Genomic DNA, 21,436 nt, shown 5'->3' with positions numbered 1-21,436 from the left:
CCCTACGCCTGAGATCTGGTTCTATTTGGGATGGCTCTAACTTTTCAGAGGACGGACATTTGGAGGCCAGATGCACAGGGGACAGGGACTGGCAGTCAGGTTCCATCCTCCTTGGTTGTGCCTTGGCAAAAACTCAATCGATTTTCCTTTGGAGATAACAAGGAATTATTAAACATGCCGATGAAAGCATTTTGTAGATCTGTGAATATACATATTTTGCGTCCTAAGTAGGGTACGTACAGCTGTGAACATCTGGCTGGCTGCCAGCCTGCTCCCAGAATGTTGGTCTCCACAGCATTTGATAAGGGGGGTACCCACCACATCACAAAGCCCTGATATATGTACTTGGGATCAGTATCCAGAAGTCACTGCCACTTTCCTGGGCTAGTAGTTTGCAGACCTGCATGTTTGTAAGAGCGCACTGGGTCAGACTGCAGGGGCAGCTTCGGACATTCTAATCACTCGATAGAACGATGAGATCTCACTTTGAATGCAAACACTCAGCCTGCTGCCTTTAAACGCACTCTGTGCATGCTTTTGACCGCTGGTTATTGTCCAATTAGGGACTGAAGAGAAAGACAGTCCCTAAAAGCAAATAGCTTCCACTCTCTGTGAGTGAGTACTAAAATACTCACCATGCCCCTCCTAGAACACAGCTACCTGATTTCATACCTGCAGATGCTGCGGGATTATCAGAGTATCTGGAGAGGCTGAGACCATGACTGACAAGCGGCTCCTTCCTGGCCACAGAGAGGGATGGACAGAGAGCAGTGTGAGGTCCCAGAGCCGGACGGTCACTGCTATCTGCAGCCTTGTTCTGCCTTTCCCCTTCACATCATGGTAGAAAAACAAACGGCAAACCTCCTCTACACTAGGCCTTCCTGTGTCACAGATATCTTTTGCTATTGGTGGTCTGGGGTTCTCTGTGATGTATGCAGCTCAGGTCTAACCTTGCCTTCTCACCTCGCACCCTGTGACAGCCAGATTTTACTCTGTCCAGCAGAGATTGCTCAATCTAAATGAACTTTGTAGTTGTGTTTCTCCACAACCCAACCTCTTTGTCACTTCATTACAATTCTTGTGGGAAAACACTTCCCGTTGGCAGCAGAGGCCTCCCAGCTGGTTAAGCAGAGAGGCCTCGTTTTTTTTAAGGGTAAGAAACACTAAAGGCCGAGGGTGGCGCATCTTGGCGCTGCTGCCTGCTAATGAAGAGCCTCACACAGAAGCTGAAGCAGACATGCATGGTGCATGGTGCACATATGCTGTGATCTGAGAGGACTCCCTCTGCTCCCACATGGTGCATGACAGGCAGCCATGATTATTAATTATTTAAGCAATGAACATTAGAGCCAACACAGGCCTTTTTTTTTTTTTTAAAGGAAGCTACACTCTTGGATCCTCTGTTGAAGTCACTTTAATTAACATAAGCTATAGAGCTCAGAGAACTATATCAAGATACTCAGAAAAGATGATTTCATCTTTTTCTATTACTTTCTTTTCCCTTTAAAAGATGACAAGCTGGGTTATGTTTGGAAACAGCAGGGACAAAGTTAGAATTTAAAATAAACTTGCTATAGCGCGCTTCCATTTATGATATCAAGGAGAGGGCATGAAATGTTGACAAGATTTTTGTGCGCATGTGCTATAGGTATGCATGGTGCACGCATACCTATGTGTAGGGGTGTACGCCCATGTGTGCCCCAGGAGGACATTAGTATCCTGTTCCAACTCCACCCGACCTGTTCCCTTGAAGAAGGGTCTCTAGCCGGGCGTGGTGGCGCACGCCTTTAATCCCAGCACTTGGGAGGCAGAGGCAGGCGGATTTCTGAGTTCGAGGCCAGCCTGGTCTACAAAGTGAGTTCCAGGACAGCCAGAGCTACACAGAGAAACCCTGTCTCAAAAAACCAAAAAAAGGGCTGGTGAGATAGCTCATTGGGTAAGAGCACCTGACTGCTCTTCTGAAGGTCCAGAGTTCAAATCCCAGCAACCACATGGTGGCTCACAACCGTCCCTAACGAGATCTGACTCCCTCTTCTCGAGTGTCTGAGGACAGCTACAGTGTACTTACATATGATCAATAAATAAATCTTTAAAAAAAAAAAAAAGAAGGGTCTCTTTCTGAATCTAGAGCTCACAGCTTTTCTTATAGTCTGGCAGTTAGTGAACCTGTGATCACCTTGTTATCAATGCACTGGGGCGACAGGTTCTTGTAACCACACCCACTTTTGATGTGGGTGCTGGGGATTTGAACTCTGGTCCTCACGCTAGTGCAGTCAGAACTCTGAGCTTCTGAGCCACCTCCCTAGCCCTTGTCAGATAGGCCTGAACTCACAGCCCACCTACACCAGCCTGACCTGTTCTTGGCATCATGAGGTACCCTTGAGCTCCTGATCTTCCTGCTTTCCCCTCCCAGGGGCTGGGGTTCCAGGTGTGCACCACCATGCTCTGCTGAAAATGTCAATTCAAAATTCAAATCTTACAATCTCACCTGTCCCCTGCACATCCTGGGTATTACGATAGTGTCTTTCAAAAGCATTCACACCATTTTTAAAGTTAAGAGCCAAAAGGGGGGGGGGCATGGTTTTGATGTTATTTTCATATTCCAGGGCTGCTGTCACTCACCTCAAACTCCCAGGCTCCCTCCCAGTGTAATCTTCCCATGTTGCCCATCTTCCTGATATTAGTGCTATTTCTCTTACCACGCTGTTCACTTCTAACTCAGCGCCATTTAGACATCTCTCATTATCACTGTAACTAACCTGTCTCCAAGGCCTGCTGAGAGCATCTCCTTTGCAGGTGTCCTTTGCAAATAGCTTACATTGTCTTTGCCTTCATGGTGGATGTGACACATGCCAAAGGTGATGAACAATGGGTAATTCTTTGTAACTGCAGCTAAGTGCTAAACGCTGAACTCTGTAGGAACATAACCTTGTGTGAGAGTCAAGGTTCTATTAGGGTCCTTCATCCTTGGAAGAGTAACATTGAACTTTACACTCGAATTGGATGTGGTAGCACTGAAATAAGGGGCTTAGGCAGGAAAATAGTGTTCAAGTCATACTCTCTGCCACAAAGCAAGTTTGCAGGCAGCCTGGGCTATGTAAGACCCTGCCTCAAAGCAAAGCAAAGAAAAGAAAAACACAATATCCAAATAAAAAACTAATAAAAATGTAAGCCTTTGGGCTGGAGAGATGGCTCAGCAGGTAAGAGCACTGACTGCTCTTCCAAAGGTCCTGAGTTCAATTCCCAGCAACCACATGGTGGCTCACAACCATCCGTAATGAGATCTGATGCCCTCTTCTGGTGTATCTGAAGACAGCTACAGTGTACTTTCATATAATAAATAAATAAATCTTTTTTTTTTTTTTAATGTAAGCCTTTTTTGTTGTTGTTTTAAGACAGGGTTTCACTTTGCAGCACTGGTTGTCCTGACCCTCACTCTGTAAATCAGGCTGGCTTCAAACTCTGAAATCTGCCTGTCTCTGCCTCCTGAGTGCTGGGATTAAAGGCGTACGCCACTACATCCAGCTTAAATAAAAGTTTACACTGAAGTTATGAATCGGAAATTAACTAGGCAAGGAACGGGGAGAAATGTGCTGTAGTCAGGGGGTCTAGCCCAGGCAAAGAGCATGAGGAGGAAAGAAAAAAAAAAAGCAGCAATAGGACCACAGAACTGAGTGAAAAGGCTGGAGGCTGTCTGTAGAGGCATGGAGAGAGAGACACTAAGGAAGCTGGTCAAGGAGGCTGGGTCCAGGTCTTTTCAGATTTCAGAGGCTACACTTTCGGTCTTTATCCCAACAGTAACGAGGACTACTGAGCTACATGGTGGTCTGACTGAGCATGGTCTCCATAGGCTCAAATATTTGAAGACTTGATCCCCAGAGGAAGTGTGTCACTAGCGGTGGCCTTTGAGGATTCAAAAGCCCATGCCATTCATGGTTAGCTCTCTTACCTCATGCCTGTCAATCAAGGTGTAATATCTCAGCTATTGTTCCATTGCCATGACTACCTGCCTGCTGCCATGCTGCTCATGGACTCTTACCCTCTGAGACCATGAGCCCAAACTTAAGCAATTTCTTTGTCAGTTGCCTTGGTCACGGTATTTTGTTGTGGTAATGGAAAAGTAACCAAGGCAGGGGGTTTAAATAAGGGCATGACATCATCAGATTTATACATGAATAGATAACGATGGAGATTAGGAGTGTAGCTTAGTGGCAGCTTGTGGGTATAGCAAGTATAAAGGTCAAGGTTCAACCCCAACACACCCCACCCCTACACCACTAGGACTATAGTAAGAAGAATGGGCCACAATGAAACAATACTGTGTAACAAGTATGTTGTTCCAATGAGAACAGCTTCCAAAGGCTCAGACATTAGAAAGCTTTGTCCCAGTTGGTGGAACTGTTTGGGAAGGAATCTGCTGTAGCCTTGTTAGAGAACATGTGTCACTGAGGGTGGGCTTGGAGGTCCCAAAAGCTTTCAGTCATCCCCAGGGTATTCTCTGCCTCCTGCTTCTGGTTCAAATGTAAGCTCTCAGGGCTGGACATATGATTCAGTGGTTAAAATCATTGGCTGCTCTTCCAGAGGACCCAGATCCAACTCGCAGTACTCATGCAGTGGCTAAGAATTGCCTGTGTTTCTAGTTCTATGTGCTGGGGAATCCGATGTGCTCTTCTGGTTTCCAAAGGAATGCCAGGGAATACACAGACATACCTCCAGAAAAAACACCCATACGCATAAAAATAAATCTTAAGGTGTGTGTGTGTGTGGGGGGGTGCCTCCTTAGCTCCTTGGCTCTGACTTTTACCTGCTACTTTTGCTCCATCATCAGGGACTCTAGTCGTTTGGAACTGGAAGCCCCAAACTCTTCCTTCTTTAAAGTTGTATTGCTCATGGTGTCTTCTGTTTGTTTGCTTTCAAATCAAGAGTTTCTCTGTGTAGCCCTGGCTGTCCTGGAACTCACTCTTAGACCAAGCTAGCCTCAAACTCTGAGACCCACCTGCCTCTGCCTCCTGAATTGCTGGGGTTAAAGGCGTGCACCACCACTACCCAGCTTGGTCATGGTGTTTTAATACAGCAGTAGAAAAGTAATTAACATAACAAACAGAACAAACCACCTCAAAATTTGTTGGTTATGGTTCTTTCCCTCCCTCTTTCCTTTCCTTTCCTTTCCTTTCCTTTCCTTTCCTTTCCTTTCCTTTTCTTTCCTTTCCTTTTCTTTCCTTTTCTTTTCTCAAGGGCTAAGATTGGCAGGCTTCAGGCTGTGGTCTAGCCATACCGCACTCTGCCTGGTTGGGCTGGATCAACAGGGTTCAAGTACAGACTGGACTAGGATTATTCCATGTCTCTGGTAGCCTGGGGGCTAGTCAGCCATATTATTCTTTAACAAGGAATGGCAGCAAAGTCAAGAGGACAGTGGAAGCTCACTGAAGCTCCCTCCCGGAGTCATAACCACAAACATTCCAGTGGCCAACCGTCTCATGGCCAGGCCCCAAACAATGAGGCAAGGAAGCACCCTCCACCCAAGGGAGGGGGTGTGAAAGCCAATGCTGAAGAATACTGAAGCATCTCAAAGCAACAATGATCAAGGGACTTCCTATTCTTTTGGTTGTTGTTGTTTTTAAGGTCTATTTATTTCTTATGTATACAATGTTCTGTCTGCATGTATGCCAGCACACCAAAAGACCAGACCTCATTAGAGATGGTTGTGAGCCACCATGTGGGTGCTGGGAATTGAACTCAGGACCTCTGGAAGAGCAGCCAGTGCTCTTAACGTCTGAGCCATCTCCCCAGCCCTGCTGCTGTTTTCTAAGACCAAGGAGGAAGTAGAACAGGGCTGGAGAGATGGCTTGTTGATTAAAGGTACATCAAGTCAGATGAACTAGTTCTATCCTCGGATCCACAGTGGAGGGAGAGAACCTTACCCTGTGAGGTATTCTCTGAGCTCCAAAAGCATGCCGTGGCTCAAGTACGCCTCCCAGCAAACACACTCACACAAAATAACATTTAAAAACATAATTTAAGACAGGCTCATGTATCTAAGGCCGTTTTGAACTCACCATGTGTCCAAGGATCACCTTGAAGTCCTGATTCTTCTGTGTAGCCAAGGACAGACATCCCTATCCCTAACTTCTGATTCTCCTGCCTCCATTGCCCAAATGCTGGGATTTAATAGGCATGTGCCACCACGCCTGGTTTATGTGGTGATATAATTAATTTGATGGTAAAAGAAAATCTTTGACTTTTCTTCAAGATTTATTCATTTTTAGCTCATGTGTATGTTTTGCCTGCACATTTGGTGTGCACGCTTGGTGCTGGACGAGGCCAGAAGAGGCCATCAGATCCCCTGGAACCAAAGTTGAATATAGTTGTGAACGGCCAGATGGTGCTGAGAACTGAACCCGGGTTCTCTACAAGAATAAGTACAGCTGACCGCTGAGCCATCCACCCCTCCAGCCTCTGCCTGGCTCGTTTTGAGACAGGTCTTCCATATAGTCCTGGCTGGCCTGGAACTCACGGCGCATGCGCTTCTTCCCTCGGAGCTAAAAAGTATAGGTATGTACCACCATACCCAGTCTTTTTTTTTTTTTTTTTTTTTTTTTTGATTTTTCGAGACAGGGTTTCTCTGTATAGCCCTGGCTGTCCTGGAACTCACTTTGTAGACCAGGCTGGCCTCGAACTCAGAGATCCACCTGCCTCTGCCTCCGGAGTGCTGGGATTAAGGTGTGCGCCACCACGCCCGGCTAAGGAGGCCAGTCTTGTTGGACGTCAGTGTTTTGGTTGGGGCCGAGGCTGGTGGAGACGGGCACTCTTGATCTGTGAAAGGGAGCTATGTCTAACTGAACTCAAGTGGAGGTGCTTCATGTGAAGAATATAAAGGTTTTAGTAATATCTTAAATTGACTTTAATGAGTACTTAGGTTGAAATAGCTACAGGCTGGGAGGTGAGGGTGGGGGGAGAGCAAACCTATTGAGGCCCTTTCCTGAGAGATAAAAGAGCTTTAAAAGTAGCTAGCACCAGCAAAGCAGTGGCGCCTTCTTAATGCCCCCAGCACAGTACGCAGCGGGGGAGCATTTCTGCTCGCCTGACTAATTGGTGGCTAAGTAGAGACAGAAGAGAAAGGGACGCTTATTTCACTAATGAGCAGAAAAGCCTTCTCAGGAAAGAGAGGGAGGTTCGCAGGGAAGGAGGCAGGGGAGGCTCTAAGCAATGCAAACAGGTGACACCAAGTTTTTAAAACAACTTGGTTGGTGTTGCCATTTTCATTCTTTTTTTTTTTTTTTTTTTTTTTTTTTTTTTTTTTCCAGAGAAGGGCAACACAGAAGCAGCAAGTTAAAAGGGCTGCAGGGTTTGGGAAAGATAAAGGCACGAGTTTTAATTTGCCTTCCATTTCTGGTGCCAAGGGTGCCCTGCTGAGACAGACTCCAGTATCAACACTCTAGTTCCCACAAGCCCATTCACACTCTTCCATCAGGCTATTACAGGGTCTCTTAAAGTTCCTTTGCATCATTAAGAGGAAATATAACAGAGAAACTCCTTCACCTCCAGGAAAGGGAACCATGGGGGTGGGGGGTGGGGACAGAGCTATGAGCTGTTCCCCACACTGGGCACTCTGAATGGCTCCTAAGACTTTTACTTCCTTTCTAGACTTTCAACGCACATGCCCCTTTAGTTAAGCGAGACAAACTGCCACTGTGTGGCAGAGGATTGGTTCTCTTCTTCCATTGTGGGATCCAGGACGCCAGGTTGACACTCGGCAAGCACCCTTACTTACCCTTTGAGCCATCTCACCAGGCCCCATTTTAAAGCTGGTGTTATTTTTCTTTCTTTCTTTTCCAAGACAGGGTCTCAATGTAGCTGTGGCTGGTCTGAAATTCACTCTGTAAATCAGGCAGTCCTCAAACTCCCAGAAACCCTCTCGTCCCGCCTCCAGAACTAAGGAATCGAGGGCATGTGCTAACATGCCTGGCTTATGCTTCCATAGTTTTGTGTTTATGCATGTGATGTATTGCGTGTGTGAGGGTGCACACCCACATGTAGGCCCGTGGAGGATGTCAGGTGTCCTGCTCTGTCACTCTTTTTTTTTTTTTTTTTTAAAGATTTATATGTATATGAGTACACCACTGCTCTCTTCAGACACAGCAGAAAATGGCATCAGATCCCATTACAGATGGTTGTGAGCCACCATGTGGTTGCTGGGAGTTGAACTCAAGACCTCTGAAAGAACAGTCAGTGCTCTTAACCGCTGAGCCACCTCTCCAGCCCCGAAGATGCATATTTTATCAGATCAGTTAAAAAAAAAATCACTGATGAATTGAGGCACTCACTATTCTTGTTTGTTTTGGTTTTTCAAGACAGGGTTTCTCTGTGTAGCCCTGGCTGTCCTGGAACTCATTCTGTAGACCAGGCTGGCCTCGGAACTCAGAAATCCGCCTGCTTCTGCCTCCCGAGTGCTGGGATTAAAGGCGTGCACCACCTCGCCCGGCTAGCATTCACTATTAACAGCATATGTGCACTTTTCACTTAAATCCACATTTGAATGTTCCTAAGAACCCAGAAAACTATGATACTGACAGATCTCTTTTTTTCCTCCTTACATTTATTTATTTTTGAGACAGGGCGTCATGCAGTCCAGGTTAGCTACACTTACAACACAGCAGAGGATGCCCTGGAACTTTGTTCCTCCACCCTCCATTTCCTGAGGCCAGGACAGCAGGCGTCATGACGCTATGCTTGGTTTGTGCACTGCAGGGCAGAACCCAGGGGCTTTATGCGTGTTAGGCAGGCACGCTGCAACTGAGCTACATCCTCAGCTCTTTAAAAACACAACTTTATCAATCAAAGAGAGAACTATATGATGATACACTTGTGCATCTACACCTGTACTGACAATGAAACTTGTGTTATTACTATTGTACCAGGTGTACGTGTGGGTGTGAGCACCAGGACACTCATGAGGGCAGAGGGCATGGTTGTGGGCTCTCCTTCCACCTTCACATGGGTCTCCGAATCAAACTCAGGCTGTCAGGCTTGCGCAGCAAGTATCTTTATTGAATGAATCCCCGTCCTAATGGTTATGAATGACATAAACATGATTTATTTGGAAGAAAAAAACCCCACTGTATCAAATACCTACTTTAGAAACAAACAAACAAACAAAAAAGGAGCCAGCTAATGTGTTCACTTATACCAGCACTAAGTTTTTAAGAGAGATTTTATTTCTAATTACATGTATTTGGGAGCCCATGGAGTATGTACACATATTCCCTCGGAGGCCAGAAGAGGGCTTCAGATCTCCGGGAGCTGGAGTTACAGGCAGCTATGAGCCATCAGATGTGGATGCTAGGAACCAAACCTGGATCCTCTGTAAGAGCGGTCCATGGTCTTAATCACTGAGCCATCTCTCTAGTCCACCACTCATTACTTTTCTTATGAGAGATACAATGACATCGCAGAGACGGCAAAAAGAAACACACCCCACTCCTAGTAGGCATCGCTTTTTAGGTCTTTTCGGAGAGTGCTTCCTTTTCTTTGACATTGGCACCTAATCTGCAGCACAGAGGACCACACTTGAGTTCTCAAATGCTAGGGGCCTACTGTATACAATCTGTTCAGTGCTTTGGTTTTAACAAAATCAATCTAGTACTATGAGGAAAGTCAGTACGCGACTATAACCCTGGCATTTAGGAGGCAGAGGCAGGCAGTCTGAGGCCAGCCTAATAATCTACATAGTGAGTTCCAGGACAGCCAGGGCTACAGGTGAGATTCTGTAACAAAGCCAAATGAACAAATTTGGCACCATGTACCTCCTACTCTGGCACAAGTAACATAGTGGGTGGTCAGAAGTGCCAAGCTGGCACAATGGATGATGCTGACTGGTCTGACTTCCTGAAGAGGGATGTCTGCTGACAAACGAAGGGCAGGGTCCATGTTTTTTATTATTGAGAACACTGCATCTATGATGCTTTCCTCTGCCTCCCAAGTGCTAAGATTAGCCATGTGCCACCACTACCTGGATCAAAAAAAAAAAAAAAAAGATTTTATTTGTGTGTAAGTCAGAGGACAACTTGTGGCATTTGGTTCTCTCCTTCTATCATGTGGGTCCCCAGGATTGAACTCAGTTTGTCAGGCTTGGCAGCAAGTGCCTATACTCACTGGACCATCTTGCCAGTCCTAAAAAAAACTCGGGCTGGTGAGATGGCTCAGTGAGTAAGAGCACTGACTGCTCTTCTGAAGGTCCTGAGTTCAAATCCCAGCAACCACATGGTGGCTCACAACCACCCGTAATGAGATCTGACCCCCTCTTCTGGTGTGTCTGAAGACAGCTACAGTGTGCTTACATATAATAAATAAATAAAGCTCTTATAGTATAGACTCAAGCAATTTGACAGTGATAAAAATAAATAAGAGGCTGGAGAGATGGCTCAGCGGTTAAGAACACTGGCTACTCTTCCAGAGGTCCTGAGTTTAATTCCTAACAACCACACAGAGGCTCACAACCATCTGTAATGGAATTGGTGCCCTCTTCTGGTGTGTCTGAAGACAGGGATAGTATACTTACATATATTAGAGAGAGAGAGAGAGAGAGAGAGAGAGAGAGAGAGAGAGAATGAATGAATAAATAAGGAGAGCTAATTGCTTGCCTATTTCAGAGGAAGCAGACAACTCGATGGATAGCTTACTCATATGAGCTGGTTGGAGCTGCATGTCTGCTGTCCCAGTGTGGGCAGGTTGAGGCTTGCCTGCAATGCCCAGTGTATTCTAGGATAGCCTGAGCTACTGAGTGAGACCGTCTCAAAATGCCAAAATGAACAAAATTTAGAAGATAACTTACGTTCTTAATTCCTGTGTTGAAATTACGTCTGGAACATGGCTTTATCAGAGGCTGCTGTTGGGTAATATATCAAAAATTCATAGTTATAGTTGGTAGAAACTGGAGCAGAGGCCAGAAACTGGGGTGTGGGGGCCAGAACTTGGAGGGAGACATCAGTAAGTAAACAGGTTGCCTTGTACATACAGGGACCTAGGGACCATCCCTAGAACCCAGAACCCAGCTTGGTAGCACATGGTGGTTAATCTCAGTACTAGGAAGACAGGTTGGTGCCTTGGGCTCCCTGGCTGGCCATCCACCATCCAGCCTAAAGGTCAAGCTCGAGGTCAATGAGAGAGCTGACCCAGAGGAGCTGGAAGGCTTTCCTGGGGATGCCACTAGAGGCTGGATGTTCTCTCTCTCTCTCTCTCACACACACACACACACACACACACACACACACACACACACACACAGACCCCAAAGGGTTTTGTACATACGTAGCAAATCCTCTACACCCCAAGTCCCAGCTGTGTCAGCCAGTTGACAGAGGTTGTAAACAACTAAATTCTTACAAATGACAAAACATTAGGATGCTTCCAGTTGACAGCCTCAAACCTTTTATATACACACACACACACACACACACACACACGTATATGTATATACTATTCATAACAGTAAAGGCCTAGAGACTCATCTCTTTTGGGATATACCCACAGTACAGCCCAGAACTGGCTCAGCCCCCAATGGGCTCTAACCTTCATCGATCAGCTCCGGGCCCCCACACAGCTTGTCTAACCCATTGGCCAGAACTCAGCTGTAGTCCCTTCACACGCTTCTGTCAGTTCACGAGCCACCTGGGATCTTGTAGTGTCGTGGGTTCAGCATGAAGGTGTTCCCACGTCCCACCTCATCATCTGTGAAGTTCTCCAGCCCTCGTGGTGAGGTCATTGTCTGCCTTCCTCAACACCACATGAGCACCTCTGCCTCACACCCTCAATGGCAGGGTTGGCAAAGGCCATTTTCCGAGGCCCATCGGTACTGGTGTTGAGTGCTCGTGAAATGTGCTGGGACTTCCGCTCCAGGGATTACTGGAGACATGGCAGTGGCACAAGAGCGGTGTGTAGGCCTCCTGGGGAAGCCAGCCTTTAACCTCTCAACTGCTGGCCGCGTGCAAAGACTGACCCTTGCCCTCAGTGACCAGCCAGCAAAATGGTCTCTATATTTCGAGGTCAACTTTTTCTTTTTAAACACTTACGATAATTTACTTTTATTGTATGCGTATTGGTGTTTTGCCTGCATGTATGTCTGGGTAAGGTTGGGTAAAGTTGTCAGTTACTGGCGTTACAGACAGTGTGAGCCACCATGTGGGTGCTGGGGATTGAACCCAAATCCTCTAGCTAGCTCTTCAGTCCCAAGGTCAACTTAAATAGTGAGAAAGACATCACAATGGAGGCGAGTAGGGTGTCAAAGGAACATACACTTGGGGATTATCTACTAGGGCCACAGTGTTAGCTGGCTTTTAGAAACGTGATGAAACATTGAACACATTCCTCCAGTTTCTAGTTTCTTTTTTGACTTCCAGGGCCAGACAGAATGGAAGCAATTGTATGTTGCAATTTGTTCTTGGGAATCTGTGGGAATGCTGACAGTTTTAATTTACATACTAATGTTGGACAAACATTTCGAGAGGCAAAGTAATAGAAAGGTCTTTGTAACAGAAAGACTATGTAGAAAAATAAACCACACTGAACAGCAGACAGGAAGGGGGCTGACCACGGTGGGTGACGGCCAGGCTCACTTCCTCAGAAATAATTCCAATTGTCCATCACTTACTGCAATCAGACACCATGTCGATGGAAGACTCGCAGTCTTTTATTCACTGAACATGCCTTTCCTAGGCTCTGCCTTCAGAGAAAGACCTAACAATCATAGTTAACATGCTGTTTGCCCCAAAGCCTTGGTTTCTCCTGGAAAATCCACCTGCCTAGAATACCTGATTTGCCATTTACAAGACTGAACACCATCTCTGAAACACAAAGTCTAAGTTAGTAGACTTAACTAATAGCCCGTTTTGACACTCTCTCATTGGAACATATTTTTGCTTTAGCCCTAATTCTTGGAGAAATGAGAAAATTTATTTATGTATTTTGAGACATGGTCGTGTTATAGAGACCTGCCTGGCCCTGTCCCATCCCCCCACCCCCTCCTGCACTAGGATCACAGGTGGGCACCAGCCACCACACCTGGCTTGAAATGCAGAAATTTTCACCAAAACATCGTGGCATAAGAATATTAAAGGCTAGCTGCTGTGAGTGGCAGACCTTCCAAGTTCCAGAAAGGATGACAATGTGAACAGGAGACACGGCTTGCTGGCATTAATAACTGCAGTTGCACAGAACATACTGGTGAACATGACACTGGGGAAGCAGGTGTCACTCAGTGGCAAGATGAGCGCAGGAATGGTACACTAGCCTGAATGGCACCAAGGCTAACTGTATTGAGGGAGGGAAATGCAAAGTAACTGTAAAAGGCAGGCCTCCTAGCTCCCCTGACGGAAGCGAAGCTCCTTAAGCTGAAGTAGCTGAGGTGCCCAGAGCAGCAGGCTCTGTAACAGAGGGCAACTTTAAGTAGCACAGACAGCCGTGGTTAACATCAAGTTCCTCGCTATGCTTATCTGGTGGTTTTGTTTGCATTTTGCTTAAGAAGGGGTTTCATCAAGAAGCCCTGGCTGGGGGTTGGGGATTTAGCTCAGTGGTAGAGCGCTTGCCTAGCAAGCACAAGGCCCTGGATTCGGTCCTCAGCTCCGGAAAAAGAAAAAAGAAAAAAGAAAAAAAGAAGAAAAAAAAAAAAAAAAGAAGCCCTGGCTGGCTTAACCTCTTCACCCCCCATCTCTGGCTCCCAGTACTGGGTTACAGGTGTATGCCATCAGACCTAGCCTCCTGGTGCTGTTCTTTACGAATGGTTAAGGCACACCAGCATTAAGGGTTTCACTCCTGGTGCTGTTCTTTACGAATGGTTGAGGCACACCAGCATTAAGGGTTTCAGACTGACATGAGTCTTTCTCAAATGAAAAATACCTCTAGACTCCTCTGAGTTTACTGGGTGAACATGAGGCAAAGGACAATCTTGCTATAGTGTAAAACTCCACGCAACAATTCTACAGCTAGGTACTAACCCAAAGGAAACTGAAAATAGGAATTCAACACATATTTGTGCAGAAATGTTCTTCTTTTTTTTTTTTTTTTTTTTTTTTTTCCAAGACAGGGTTTCTCTGTATAGCCCTGGCTGTCCTGGAACTCACTCTGTAGACCAGGCTGGCCTCGAACTCAGAAATCTGCCTGCCTCTGGCTCCCAAGTGCTGGGATTAAAGGCGTGCACCACCACCGCCCAGCTGCAGAAATGTTCTTAATGGCACTGTTCACACAAGCTGAAAGCAACTCAGATGTTCATCAAAGACATGGCTCAAGTCTACAGTGAAGCATCACTCAGGCACAAAAATGAATGAAGTATTTAAGTGTGCTACAAGGTGACTCAGCCCTAAAACACTGCATGAAGAAGCCAGATACATAACAAGCCGTCACATGTGAAGTTCACATGAACTCTGCAGAAAGCCAAGTCCGCAGAGAGAAAAGAGCAGCTCAGATGCTGGAGGCTGGGAGGAGGGCATCTGGAGTGCCTGGACGCCATCGGTTCTCCTGCAGGGGCCATGGGCATGACTTGGTGTTTGGTTGGTAGCTGCACAGCATTACTGAATGCACACCGTGGCTGTGACTTCTGTGTTGATAGGAATTTACCTCTATGGAACCGTGGTGGCACACACACAGCACCACTGCTTACAGCAGGTGATCAGCCTTTCTTGGTGTGCTACCCGTGAACAGCGAATAGAGACCGCCCGCTGGAAAGCACAGCGGCGCTCATCTGGGTACCGGCTTCTTGCGGGGAGGAGGTGGCTGGAAAAGCGTCTGAGTCTAAGGCTCCAGCACGGGGGACCCCTTTCCACTGTTTCTCTTATGGATTGTGTAAGTATGCATAGATGCGTGTGCACGTGTGCACACACACGGGCCATGGGCCGTATGTGGAGGTCAGAAGACAGCTTGTAAAACTCAACTCTCTTCCTTCATCAGGTGGATCTGGGGATTAGACTCGGGGCATCAGGCTTGGCAGGAAGCACTGTACTCACTGGGCCATCCTGCTGGCTCGGAGACCCACCCCTCTCAAAAGTCCAAAAGACATTATGAGTTCCAAATAAGGCATTTACATAGCTGAGGTCCCCTAATTTGTCCAGTTGGCAAAGCACCTGGTAGAACTTTAGTTAAGAAGAAGCAGTAAAAATGGTTTACATTTGTATAAAGTGCAAAAAAAAAAAAAAAAGAATAATGAGAAATACAGAAAGGAATCCAATCCAGGCGATGCCTGGGAAGGGGTGTGTGTGTGTGTGTGTGTGTGTGTGTGTGTGTGTGTGAGAGAGAGAGAGAGAGTGTGTGTGTGTGTGTGTGTGTGTGTGTGTGTGTGTGTGTGTGTGTGAGAGAGAGAGAGAGAGAGAGTGTGTGTGTGTGTGTGTGTGTGTGTATGTGTGTGTGTGTGGGTGTGGGTGTGTGTGGGTGTGTGTGTGGGTGTGTGTGTGTGTGTGTGTGTGTGTGTGTATGTATGTGTGTGTGTGTGTGTGAGAGAGAGAGAGAGAGAGAGAGAGAGAGAGAGAGAAGACAAGGGTGAGGCTGCCCATGCAGAGCCATGGCTCCTAGGGAGAAACTCGCTTTCCTCATAACTTATTTTGTGTTTCTCCCCAAACTGCACAGTTGATAGTAACTTGCTATTACCACCACCACAGAGCTGGCAAGAGGTCAGACCCAGAGGGCTGTGGGTTGCCATTTCCTATTGCTTCCCCACTGAGACAGGCAGGGGGTTAAGTTACTTCGGGAGGCTCTCAACAGGGCTCCCATTGTTGCTTCTTAGGAACCCAGAGATACAATGGGGCCCATTCATGCTGCCCATGAACAGGCTAGGAACAGCCCCTCAGTGCCCATTCAACTGAGTTAGGACACTGAATTTTCATAGACACCAATTTGCACAAATACAAGTTAATTATTATATATATATAAAACAGTACAGAATAAAGAAGTAAAACTTGGATTCAGGACACCTGAGCCCCAGCCTCAGCTCTGCCTCTAATGTGACTTTAGACATCACAAGTGCTAAGTCTTGGTTTCCTTGTATAAAAACTGAAAAGATTCTCCAGCCACAGGAGGGCCAGGGACATCACTGCTGTCCATCCCAAGGCATGCAGACAGAGGTCAGGACAGTCTTAGCTCATAGCTCTCACACCTATCAGCACTAAAACCAAGATATCTTAACAAAACGAATCATAGTGAACAATGTCCCTCTGTCCAACAAGCCTGGGGTCACGTAAGAAGGGAGATCCACAGAGAGAGGGACGAGGACCCTAGGCAGAAGCCACACTGTGTTCCAAGTCACCTGTTCCTGGGCTGTTGCTGCATTGTGAGAGTCTCTACAGCTTTGTGTGGCCTGAGTCCTCAGGATGGAAGCACCGTGTGCAGGAGGGGTGGGGCCGGCAGAGCCAAACCCACCACGCCGTCATTTCTTGGCTTTTTCAACATCGAACCCTGCCAGAGCAAGGACCTTGTCTCCAGAGCCTGAGGGAAAGACACAAAGTAAAAAGGTTGCCTCAAATGCACTTCAGCCCAGGTAGGAACAGAAAACCAGATGTGTCAGCCCTACAGTGCCACTGCTGCCCACATCTCCCTCCTGCACAGACAGTCCGGCTAGGAGAATGGCTTTCTGGTGAGGATTCCTAACTCAGCTCTAGGCCCGAAAAGCATATGTAAAATCCTAGTTTAGCTTTATAGTTGCACGTTGCTGAGAGTATTTCAAACAGTCAGCTGCGAAGCTGGGCTACCAGAGCTAAAGAGAGCTCGGTGTGAGGAAGACTTGCCTGAGCACCCACGCCTGGTTCCGGGGACACACATCAGCTCACAACTGTAACTCTAGTGCAGGGGAGCCGATGCCCTGCATGGACTCCTAGAGCACCATATACAAGTAGCCAAAACAGTCCTACATGTAAAGTTTTAAAATGATTCTTTTTTTTTAATATTTATTTATTTATTTATTTATTTATTTATTTATTATATGTAAGTACACTGTAGCTGTCTTCAGACACTCCAGAAGAGGGTGTCAGATTTCATTACAGATGGTTGTGAGCCACCATGTGGTTGCTGGGACTTGAACTCTGGACCTTCGGAAGAGCAGTCGGGTGCTCTTATCCACTGAGCCATCTCACCAGCCCTTTAAAATGATTCTTATATATAAAAAAAAGCTGCAATTGTTGGTGTGTAGGTACAGTCTCAGTCACTTAGGAGCTGAGGCATGGAAATGACTTGAGCAGAGAGTTGAAGGCCAGCCGAGACAACGGGGCAGAGGAGCATCACACAAAAGGACAGGGTTAGTGATAAAGGCACCTGCCCTAAGCTCGCTAACCTGAGTTTAGTCCTGGGCCCCACGCACTAGGAGAGAACCAGCCTCCGACCTCCATCACTGCTGTGGCCTGTGCATCCGAGAACAGGTGAGCACACACAGTAAGCTAATTAACTAATTAATTAAAGATACGTAATTTTAAACTTTCTTTCCAAGTATGGGTGTTTTGTCTGCATATAGGAACGTGCACTGTGTGCACCTGGCACCCATGGGGCCCCTGGAAGTGGAGTTACAGACCGTAGTGAATCAGCACATGGGTGTTGGGAATGAAGCCCATGCCCTCTGGAAGAGCAGGTCACCTGTGTTCTTAGCTGATGAACCATCTCTCCAGTCTTGTGGCATGTAATTTTTTGAAAATTCATCTGTCTCCCTTTATTTTTATCTTAGAATACGGAGCTAGGTGTGTGGTACATGGTCATGGCTCCAGTACTTGGGAGGTCAAGGCAGAAAGATGCTGAGCTCAGTGCCAGACGAGGCTCCTGGTGAACTGGGAGAAGCATGGAGGCTAGAAGGACAGCTCAGAGACTCAGAGTGATGAGTGTGCACTCAAGGCGTGGATGTAGATCCGAGCACCTGCATTACAACGCTCAGAAACATCTTTACCATTAGGTTGAGGGATCTAAGGCCCCATTCCATGGGTATCCGCATACACGTGTGTGTGTGTGTGTGTGTGTGTGTACACATCTACTCCACACATACAAATAAAACATGAATCTTCTTAGAAGCGTGAAATAAAACCAATAAAATGAATTTGTGAAGAAAATCCTTCTGGACTGGAGCAATGGCTCAGTGGTTAAGAACCGCTGGCTGCTCTTCCAGAGGACTCACGTTCAGTTCCCAATACCCACGTGGGTAGCCCACAACCCCCTGTAAGTCAGATTCCAGGAAATCCACTGCTTTCCACTGGCCTCTCTGGGTACCTGCACTAATGTGCAAACATCCCCACAGAGATGCACATAAGGCAAATTAAAAGCAAAACCATGCTTCACTCTAAACCCAAGCAAAGGTCATGGTTGTGTCAAGCGTGTTCTCAAGTCAGGACGAGCCCAGCTTTCAGACATCCACACAAGATGCTGGGCTCCATCACCAACATCACAGAAAACAAAAGGACTCCCTTAGAGACCCTTTTACGCTTGAGAGATCTTCTATTTTCCCTCCATAAACCTATGTTTACTCAGGAAAAAAAAGAAAGAAAGAAGAGAAGGAGTAGCCCGGCAGTGGTGGCGCACACCTCTGATCCCAGCACATGGGAGACAGGGGCAGGAAGATTTTGTGCCAGCATGGTCCTCAGAGTGAACTCCAAGACAGCCAGAAAAAGAAAGGAAAAGAAAAAGGAAAAGGGGGGAAGAGGAGGAGTAACTTCAAACAATAGAGGAGAGGGCGGTGCAGAAGAGGAAGGGAGAGAGGAACACCACGGTGCTCACTCACCAAGCTCTGTGGAGACTTTTTCAAACTGGCTGAGCACAGCACTTGCATTGGCTGACAGGAAGGTCTCATCGTCTTCTGTCAGCTACACAGGGGAGACAAGGAGAGTGAGCCAAGAGCAAGTGTGAGAGCAAACTTGTGCAAACGTGCGAGTCCCAGGAGCTGCAGTGAAGACGGCTCAGGGCTGGAGAGATGGCTCCGCAGTTAAAAGCACTGACTGCTTTTCCAGAGGAGCCAGGTTCAGCCCCCAGCACCCACATGCCGGCTCCCAACCATCACAACTCCAGCTCCAGGGGATCCTGGATCTAATACTGTCTTTTGACATCCATAGGCATCGAGCACACACACACACACACGATACACACAAGCAGACAAAACTTTCACATACATCAAATAAATAAACATACCAACATTTTTTTAAAATGTCTTAGGTCTACAAAGCCCATCCCAGGACAGTAAGCTCTGTATCAAGTACACCCCAAATGTTCTACCGAGCACGCTAAGTATGCTAAGCGCCAGTACCTTCTCTCCGAGTTTCCTGAGTGCTGTCAGTATCTCCACCTTCCGCTGGGTATACAGCTCTCTTTCCAGCTTCCCCACCATCAGATCTCTGTCCATCTAGAGTGGATGAATGCAAGGCATGTGCACATAAGCAAGAACCATTCTGTGTAGAAAAGCCACCTTTTCAGACCTACTTCTTAAAACAAAACTATTTGGTTAATATAAAAACTACAGAAATAATCAGAAACATCTAGGCAGTAGCACTGCTGTCAGGTAAGTTCTTGACATTTCAATTTATTATTTATTTATTCATTTATTTATTTTGGTTTTTCGAGACAGGGTTTCTCTGTGTAGCCCTGGCTGTCCTGGAACTCACTCTGTAGGCCAAGCTGGCCTTGAACTAAAAAATCCGCCTGCCTCTGCCTCCCAAGTGCTGGGATCAAAGGTGTGCGCCACCACTGCCTGGCTTATCTATTTACTTACTTACTTGCTGGTTTTTCAGGACACTGTTTCTCTGGGCAGCCCCGGCTATCCTAGAACTATCCTAGATATATAGATCAGGCTACTTAAACCTCCAATCCACCTGCCTCTGCCTGTAAAGTGCTGGGACTAAAGGCACGTGTCCCCGCTACTACCTGGCCAAGTTTCTGACATTAAAAAAAAAAAAAATTACCTTCATTTATCTACGTGTGTTCATGTACATGCCTATGAAGTCAAGGGACAATTTTTGGGAGTGGGTTCTCTCCTGCCATGTGGGTCTAGAGATGGAAATAAAACTCAAATCAAGCAATCAGGGAGGGGCTGGAGAGATGGCTCAGTGGGTAAGAGCACTGACTGCTCTTCCAGAGGTCCTGAGTTTAAATCCCAGCAACCACATGGTGGCTCACAACCATCTGTAATGAAATCTGATGCCTTCTTCTGGTGTGTCTGAAGACAGCGACAGTGTACTCATGTAAATAAGGTAAATAAAAATTCTTTAAAAAAAATTCAGGCCTTCAGGCTTGGTGACAAGTGCCCTTATGCATTAAGAAATCTTGCTGACCTACAAGAGTTTATATACTCCATTTTTGTTTTTTAAAACAAAGTCTGCATCTCAGGCTGACTTCAATGTTGGTGACCCTCCTGCCTCAGCCTCCTGAGCGCTAACATTGGGCACCAGCCACCACATCAGTCCAGTTTCTTTGTTTTGTTTTGTTTTGGTTTGGTTTTGGTTTTTCGAGACAGTGTTTCTCTGTGTAGCCCTGGCTGTCCTGGAACCCACTTTGTAGACCAGGCTGGCCTCGAACTCAGAAATCCACCTGCCTCTGCCTCCCGAGTGCTGGGATCAAAGGTGTGTGCCACCACGCCCAGCTCAGTCCAGTTTTAAAACATCTTAAAATGATTAACATTATCATTTTGCATGTGTGTAAAACTGTGTGCTTTCTGCAGTGCACTCGTGGCGCTCAGAGGACAACTGTGGAGTCTGCTCCCTCGGTCCACATCTACGTGGGCCCCAGGGATCCTTCATGCACTGAACAGCCTGCTGACTCCCACATCTGAACCTGTGATGCAAACACTGTTTAGTTGTGAACTCCACAAGGCCAACAGTTTCCACTGGAAAGAAGCTGCCGTCTAAGAAATTTTATTCTTTTTAGAACAGGATTCTTTTCTTTTTAAAATTTACCTGTTACTCTGTGTGTGTGAGTGTGATGTGTGCATGTGAGCAAGCATGCCATAGCATGTGTGCAGAGGTCAGAAGACATCATGGAATAGTTCACACCTTCCACATTTATGTGGGCTTCAGGGACTGAACTCATGTCTTCAGGTTTGCACGGCAACTGCCTGTACCCACTGAGCCATCTCACCAGCCTGAGGATTTTTGTTTTTAAGGTTTATTTATTTTGAGCCTGAATATTTTGTCTGCTTGTCGGTATGAGCACTATGTACATGCAGTACCCTTGGAGGCCTAGAGAGGGCATCAGAACCTCTCCACCTGCAGTTACAGACCATTGAGATCTGCCATATGGGTACTAGGAACTGAAACCAGGTCCTCACAAGAGTAGTCAGTGCTCTTAGCCACTGTCACTCCAGTCCCTTTGAGACAGGATCGTATAGAGCTGAGACTGGCTCAGACTTCCTATGTAGCCAAGGATAACCCTGAACTCCTGATCCTCCTGCCTCCACTTGCCATGTGCTGGGATTAAAACATGCACTACAATATCCAGCCAA

At 46.6% G+C, this 21,436-nt stretch overlaps 1 protein-coding gene across 9 annotated transcripts in view; it reads right to left on the bottom strand.

Moving 5' to 3' along the window:
* Window positions 1-9,027: 9,027 nt before the first annotated feature.
* Window positions 9,028-21,436, bottom strand: part of Lzic (leucine zipper and CTNNBIP1 domain containing) — an 18,332-nt gene continuing 5,923 nt past the window's right edge. For 4 of the 9 annotated variants that reach the window (XM_030253760.1, XM_030253761.1, XM_030253759.1 and 1 more), the window contains exons 6-8: window positions 19,250-19,345; window positions 18,731-18,812; window positions 15,886-16,464 (exon numbers count right to left, since the gene is read on the bottom strand). In XM_030253760.1, the coding sequence (XP_030109620.1) occupies window positions 16,406-16,464; window positions 18,731-18,812; window positions 19,250-19,345 (237 nt within the window). In that variant the 3' untranslated portion in view covers window positions 15,886-16,405. Of the gene's footprint in view, window positions 16,465-18,730; window positions 18,813-19,249; window positions 19,346-21,436 lie in introns of all 9 variants that reach the window. The other 5 variants (XM_030253762.1, XM_017320382.2, XM_030253763.1 and 2 more) reach the window with 2 other exon arrangements.

Source organism: Mus musculus, chromosome 4 (genome assembly GCF_000001635.26).
Source record: "Mus musculus strain C57BL/6J chromosome 4, GRCm38.p6 C57BL/6J".
Classification (NCBI taxonomy): domain Eukaryota; kingdom Metazoa; phylum Chordata; class Mammalia; order Rodentia; family Muridae; genus Mus; species Mus musculus.
This window is presented reverse-complemented; position numbering and strand designations above follow the sequence as displayed.